This window comes from Gamsiella multidivaricata (genome assembly GCF_025024155.1).
Source record: "Gamsiella multidivaricata strain RSA 2152 chromosome Unknown BC939scaffold_13, whole genome shotgun sequence".
In the NCBI taxonomy this organism is placed as follows: Eukaryota; Fungi; Mortierellomycota; class Mortierellomycetes; order Mortierellales; family Mortierellaceae; genus Gamsiella; species Gamsiella multidivaricata.
The window spans coordinates 116,357-123,282 of NW_026251721.1; the positions used below are offsets into that span (position 1 = coordinate 116,357).

The window sequence follows — 6,926 nt, forward strand, 5'->3', positions numbered from 1 at the left end:
TAGGAGGGGATCGAAGGACCGGCCAAGTTTGGCGGAGTTGTCGTTGTCTTGGCCTTCTTCGGCTTTGTATATACGGGCACAGAGATGAATCTTGATCCGCTTGCAACGAAGTCTCTAGCAATACAGATAATATTATGGGCACTCGGTGGAAGGCCCAGTCGCACTCCTTGCAAGTGGCGTCGCGATTTCTCATAGAAATCATTGAACCGCAGCGTAGATACACGCTGCTCGAATAGGATTTATCGCTACAACTGGCGCGCAACGTTGTTGGTTGAAAAAACAGCACAAAGTAGCGACAAAGACAACGGCGAGAATAGCTTATCTAGAGCATTGTGTAGCGAAACGCGGCCTCTGGATTCAAAGGCGGCAAGGAAAGGGGCCTCATCGGAGAGAGTGAGACTCGGACCAAAGCCCGGCCCTATCAACAACACCAAGGTACTAGCAGACACATTTAGGGAGCTATGGGGCATGTTGCAGCATGGTAGGGTCGTGTCAGACTTTGCTCAATGGCAACAAAGCATCTCTGTTGTGTAAAACAAACTCTTTCTGTCTAGGTTCGGAGGCGACACGATGTCTGTGAGCCGCCCTGCGGAGGACATACAGATCAAGCCCAAGACTGTCGAGAAGGAGTCTCAGGGTGAGAGGAAGCAGAAACCTTCCTCCTAAGTACTAGGCTACCACCTCAAAAGGCAGAGGGGTTCGCAAGAGCGCCATCACCAGCAGCATGCAGGCTCTCACGAGTTTCGCCGCCTCCGTAAACTGCAACAGCAGAGAAAAAAGGAAGCACGACGCCGATTCTACTGATGACATTGTAAGCGCAGGAGACGGCTAATGCCATACCTTGCACGTAGACATCAAGTACGATAAGGAAGATATTTGAGTATGCAAATCAGGAGGTAGCTTCTTCCACAAACGCGCCAGGAAATCCATCATGATAATGGACGAGAAGATCGAGAGTTTCCAGTCCGGTTGCAACACTCCCAACTGCCCTTTAGGGTGAAGGCGAGATGGGCCAGGGTCATCGACCTGAAAACCACAATTACACGAGCAAGCGCCTTCAGGCGCCCCAGAAGTATGTCGCCAAAATTCCCGAGCCATCGTTCCTGAACTGCCTCACAAAGCCTATGGTTCTCCCGCTGACATTTTTTGTCTTGTCTTGTACACTACCTGTATTGCTGAGCTGAGCTGGAGAAGATTATCCATACGTCTCGAGGCAATTGATACTGCTGATGTTGCTGTTATGATGCCTAGTCTTTAAAACATCATAGACGGAGTGTGGTACCTACTGTCAATGTAGAAAAGTCCATTGTGCCTGCTGCATTGGGCGCAGTCGCTGAATTTGGCTTCACATGCGACAAGGACGGGTAGTTTTGATTGGGACGAAAGCATTCCTCCTTTTTTATTTTGATTTTGTTCGCCTTGTCCATGAGGTATTTCATAAAGTACTTTCTGTGTTTCTGTGTTCTATGATTGCTTGTCATCAATGGTCATAAAGATTGTCATGTTTTCATCTGCCAAGCTGTCCAGCACGACAAACAAAGAGGTCCATCATCACTGCATAGCTTGACCGAGTCTCGCACAATCCTCATGATGTTAAAATGGGAGCTAGAAACGACAAGTCTGTGATGGGCAACAGAGACAAAAAGACAATGATGGACCTATAGACGGGAATTTAGCGTCCTCCAAGATAGGCCAGAGGAGGAGGCGACGACGAGGGGGGCATGGCACCGTTGAGAGAGTTGTTGCCAGAGAAGGTGCCCGATCGACGTGACAGTTGGCTGCGTTGGCTATTCTGGGACCGAGTACTACCCTGGCGGGAAAGATCATGGCTGATGCTTACAGGACCAGCGCCAGCGCTGGCGACTGCAACAGCAGTAGACGCTCCAACCGCTTTTGTGGGGTCCTCTGTACCTGGCGCATAGAATCCTTGCGCCGCATCCTTGACCAATGCCATAAAGGACTCGTGCCTGAAAGCCGTTCGGGGCGCCTCATCCATCTCCACGTTGGGTGCCGCGTACTCCTCAGTTGCTCGCCTCCTTTCCCGACGGCGGTAGACGCCCAGAGCAACGAGGCCCACCAATGCAACAGAGCCGACGACAACTCCTAAGACGGTCGCCAGCGCGGAGTTGGAGCCTCCAGACATCTTGGTCGTTGTTCCCGGGCCGGAGACCATTCCAGATGTGGGCTGGGAGCTGGATAAAGGTTCGTTTGCGCCATTGGATGGATCACCCTGAACATTGCCAGGGACGCTGATGGTCACGGGCACTACAGGGGTTGCAGTTGTGGTCGAGACATTAGTGGTTGTAGGAACAATGGCGGGTGCCTCCGTGGTGGTAGGAACAATGGCGGGTGCCTCCGTGGTGGTAGGAACAATGGCGGGTACATCCGTGGTGGTCGTTACGGATGGTGCCTTCGTTGCTGTTGGCCTGGGCTTGTGATTCGTGGGCTTGGGGGGGTGCTTCGTGGACTTGGAGGGGTGGTTGGTAGGCTTGCTGTGGGTCTTGGAGGGTTTTGGCTTTGGCTTTGGCTTATGGCTGGGAGGCTTGCCATGATGAGGATCCTTACCGTGATGAGGATCTTTGCCGTGGTGAGGGTCCTTGCCATGATGAGGGACCTTGCCACGGTGGGGATCTTTACCGTGGGAAGGGTGGTGGGGTCCTTTTGTGGGCTTGGTGTCATGATGGCTTTTTGTTGGCTTTCCACCATGGTCGGAAGTTGGTCGTTTGTGTCTGGGCTCATGTGTAGGATCCGGATGGTGACCAGGCGTATCAGGGGTGTGGGAACGGGAGGGTCCAGGGCGAGAGCGGGGACGGTCATGCTCGGCGCTGTTATCGTCGCGGGCGAGATCTTCGCCCACAGCAGCAGCTCGCTTGTAGAAGTAAACATCTGGACGTTCACGGACGCCCTGGATGGGCTCCAGACTCAACTCATGCTCGTTGAGACCGCCGTCAGCTAGGACTGGGAGGAGATACCGGGAAAAAAATTAACGCAAAAGAGTCACGGTTGAGTTAGCAACAGAATAATTGGTGACAAAATGGCAGCGATCCAAGATGAATGATAAAAGATACGCGACGAGATTGCGCCTTCTCCGCGACCCGTGGATTCTTTCGCACTCCATTGAGCGGGCCCATGCTGTGCGCTCAATCACGTCTACGCACACAGCCTCCGTATATTCCGTTGCTCCTTTCATCCTTGTGTTGCGACGGTCTGTCCGAGCGCAGAGGAGTCGGTGTTTCCGAAAGGAGTCACGGACGTCCTCCTCCTTGGTTTCAAAGCTGCTGCTGAAGGTGCACATCAGATACTAAACTTCATTCCCGACCCAAACGAGTGACATGGTTGAAACGGCTATTTGTTGCCTGGTCCTTTCTTTCCTGGGACATGATAGGCTGATGTAGCGATTCAAGGATTGTCGTGCTCTTTTTCATTTTTTGTGTGTGTATGGATGTTGAGGGTGTAAGGGAAAGAGAGGGAAATGGGGTGCAGTAGTATCATGTTGGGCTTGGTTACCTGGATGGGCTGCAACCAGACAGAAGACGGCCACAGTTTGTAAAGCCCAAGAGATTCTCATTGTTCTCGGGCGGGATTCCTTGCGTCGAGTTGGTTTCTTTTGTTTGGTTAAGATATTACCGTTCCTTATTAAGTCGATGGTCGGGCAGCTGGTGGTATATATTATCTAATCATGTAGCGGAGTCATCATCATGGTCAGGTTCAGGGGTATTTGTTTGTTTCTTGGGAAATATTGTCTTTCTTTCAAACAAAAAGTCGTTGGACCAAATAACTGGTTCAGTGTGGCAAGAATGAAGCTGAAAGGACAACGAAGTTGAAAGGACAAGGTGGGCGCTAATTGCCGTCGGCTCGAGGGGGTTGCTTACAATTTAGTGATGTGAATTGTGCAAATTCCTTTCTCTCTTTTTTTAAAGTGCTTTGTATACTAGAGATGGCTTGCGAGCGTGAGGAGGTTGTCGTGGAAGGCAAGTGTCTGATACATTGGGCGGGGGATAAATGGTAGGAGAGGAGGAGGAGTGGAAGGTAGGAAGAGGCGGGATGAAGGATGGAGGTTGGAGGATGGAGGATGGAGGATGGTGGGCGAGGGATGGGAGTGCAGGTTCACAAGGGCTGCTCGGGTCGAATGAAGGAAAGGGGAACCAGAAAAGAGAGAAGGCACAAAGAAGCGAAATCAGATTCAGAAGCGGGATCCTATAAGCACCCTTTCCCTCCTTCATCACTTCATCACCTCACGCCTCATCACTTCATCACTTCCTTTAGGGCACCACCTTTTTTCGAGAAAACAACAGTGAAAATGCTCTCGTATTTGTATCCTGTATGCCCATCCATCATTCCACCCTGCTGGCCATCTTTAGCTCCTATTGGCAGCCTCTCACATATTTTCACATTTCACATTTTTAATTTAGTGCAATGCATTTATTTATATTTTTTTGAGCCCAACTCTCTTGCAAAAAACAACATGAGGCACAAATATGTAGACTATCCTCAAGAGCGGTTTGGTTTGTCTTCAAACAAACGACACGTCCACGAACCGTAGCCATGAAATTACATTTCTGGGTCAACTATCCAATGCACTGCTTTTAAATACAATTGAGGGTGGTGAGAATCCTTTGACATCCCCTAATAAAGACTGCCTGACGCGTATCTTCTTGAAGGACCAGAACCACACACAATCGGTCTCCGGGTCAAACTTCCCAACAGCCCTCGACAATCATCTTTTGGCTTAATTATCAGAGGCCTGCGCACCCTTTCTTTTATATTCAACGCGCTCCTTCGTCTTCAGGAAACGCGCTACGAACTATATAGGCGTCAAAATGGTTCATGGTCTTAGTCTTAGCTCAAGAATATACGAGGGCCGTCCTAAACCGGACCTATGCGTGCCATCAATTCTGAGCAGCACAGGTGCAATTGGGATAGAGGCATACACACCGCGCAACCCCAGTATATTTAAAGAAAAATCCATCATTCTCAAAGAAATGAGAAAAACACTTTTAAAGACAGCATATCGATGCCCAGATATGATTGACGATCGCTTTGTGTATCTTGTGCTCCATTTCATTTCCTCCGCAAAGAGCCCTCTCGCATTTATTTCCTCGTGTGATGGGAAATAACACTATTTGGTCTTCTCGCGTGATATCTATAGGCTAGACTGGCTCTTGGTGCTACCTGCCGTGCAGGGGGAAGGCCGTGCTCCCTACTCTGTTCGAGCTGGATCCTGCCAAAGGCACTCTTTCAGATCATATGCGATGCTTCACGGGACAGAATGATGTATCTGATAACTATATCATTCACGACTCCAAACAGACATGCTGGTCTACATTTCGTAAAAAAAAAAAAAAAAAAAAAGACGGTAGAAGATACATGAGGGAAAACGGTGAGAGAAAACAAGTACATTGCGGCCATTGATTGCTATCTAACTCGACAATCAGCGCTTGCGAAAGAGGGTCGCCCGCCAGAGTATCTTGGCGACCATTTTCACAATCTGATGTACAATAATAGAACGGGTATCAAAGGAAAGAGTCTTAAGAAAGTGCAGAGGAAATGCCTAGTCGACTGTAGACTGCACCCTGCCTCAGAAGTAGTCGGCGGCAGAGTGTCCAAGGGGGCGATAGCAGTTGTTTGGTCCCTGTGCCCCTCTTTCCTTATCTCTGCCGGGGTGTAATTCAAACCCAGAGGTGTGAAAAAAGAGCCATTTCGAATTCAGGAACCGTACGTTCAGGTATTTGGGGTGGATTACGATATTCTCCACGTTTTCTTGTTTATGGTTTGCAAGAGAAAACATAAGAACATGGGCTGAGTGATGCAAAAGCAGGTTTTCTTCAGGACAAGCATCTGTAGGATGGCCAAAGGCACTGGACCTAAAGTCTTCGCCAGATGCCTGCATCGTATGCTTAACGCAATGTCAAGTGCTTTGTTTACAAGCAAAGGTGCCTGCGAACAATTGTGGTTGTCGTGTATCGAAGAAGCGGCCAATTTATTTTTGGCGGGCAAGTTTATGTGGACAGGTGCGCAATAAAGCAAGTGGAGCACGACCTCGTTCCGTCTTTTCCCCTTTTCGACAGTCGCTTAAACGAGGGCGAAAGCATCATTACGGATTTTTCCATCACATTACGGATAGAAGCCTTCCTCAAACACTGCCCGAAGCCTTGGTCGATGCGTTTTCTGCAGTGGATTTGTGGGATGAGATCCAATTCTATGCGAGAGTTTACGGCGACTAAGGGTTGTTTAGGACAAATATTTATACATGTCTCGTCCTCATTTCCGGAGGCTGCTGTTGTTTCGCGTAAAGCATGGACCCTTATTGCCAGTAAAGGGATCTTTCCTCTTGGTTAAGGACCATTGGTTTGAATACCCCAGCATCCGTCCACAGAGGAGTTACCTCTTTTAGAGATGATATTATGTGGGGAATGCTATTGAATGCAAATCTCGCGTGGCAGACGGATCTACACAATGTTTTGCTGAAATATTGTTGCTGCTGTGTGCTGCAGCGTGTAAATGCGGGGTAGTAGCACACGTTTACCGCACCCATGAGGGACTGTGAGGTACGGTCGATCAATCGCATGCTAATGCTTCTTCTCTGTTGCCAGCCAACGTGTGCCTGTATACTTCCATTACACTCTCCGGTCGTGTATCGGGTTGAGCGTGCAAAATCGCATGCATTGGACAACCGCAGCATCATATCTAATGCCCTTAGAGCACTAAAATAGACTCAACAAAAAGAAAATGACGGAGTATGGCTGGGGATGAGTGCAGCGAGATATTTTTTTACTGCTGCTGAGGATGTAGTCGAACAACTGCAGGACAAAGTGCTCGCTTGACTTGATCTTGTTTGCAATAGCACTCATACAAGGGTAATAGGGCATGGCAGTAGTGAGATTCAATGGCTGGGTATGAATACTTTCCCCTGATCTTCCCGGCGA

The 6,926-nt window shown here is 49.1% G+C and overlaps 2 protein-coding genes across 2 annotated transcripts; one reads left to right on the top strand and one right to left on the bottom strand.

Moving 5' to 3' along the window:
- Nucleotides 1-1,576: 1,576 nt before the first annotated feature.
- BC939DRAFT_48825 (uncharacterized protein) lies at nt 1,577-3,676 on the bottom strand. Its single transcript, XM_051559373.1, has 2 exons — nt 3,508-3,676; nt 1,577-2,958 (listed from the first exon to the last, which is right to left on the bottom strand). The coding sequence occupies exons 1-2, from the start codon at nt 3,566-3,568 to the stop codon at nt 1,673-1,675; spliced, it is 1,347 nt and encodes a 448-aa protein (XP_051415081.1). The 5' UTR covers nt 3,569-3,676; the 3' UTR covers nt 1,577-1,672.
- Nucleotide 3,677: 1 nt separating this feature from the next.
- BC939DRAFT_48813 (uncharacterized protein) lies at nt 3,678-4,637 on the top strand. The gene has a single exon (XM_051559370.1). The coding sequence runs from the start codon at nt 4,052-4,054 to the stop codon at nt 4,541-4,543; it is 492 nt and encodes a 163-aa protein (XP_051415082.1). The 5' UTR covers nt 3,678-4,051; the 3' UTR covers nt 4,544-4,637.
- Nucleotides 4,638-6,926: the final 2,289 nt, after the last annotated feature.

What these genes read in the sequence shown, in the direction of transcription:
- BC939DRAFT_48825 (XM_051559373.1), bottom strand. Translation starts at nt 3,568, where the DNA reads ATGAGAATCTCTTGGGCTTTACAAACTGTGGCCGTCTTCTGTCTGGTT. An exon ending in TCTGGTTGCAGCCCATCCAG is followed by an intron (nt 2,959 to 3,507) that starts GTAACCAAGCCC and finishes ATCTCCTCCCAG; the next exon opens with TCCTAGCTGACGGCGGTCTC.
- BC939DRAFT_48813 (XM_051559370.1), top strand. Translation starts at nt 4,052, where the DNA reads ATGGAGGTTGGAGGATGGAGGATGGAGGATGGTGGGCGAGGGATGGGA.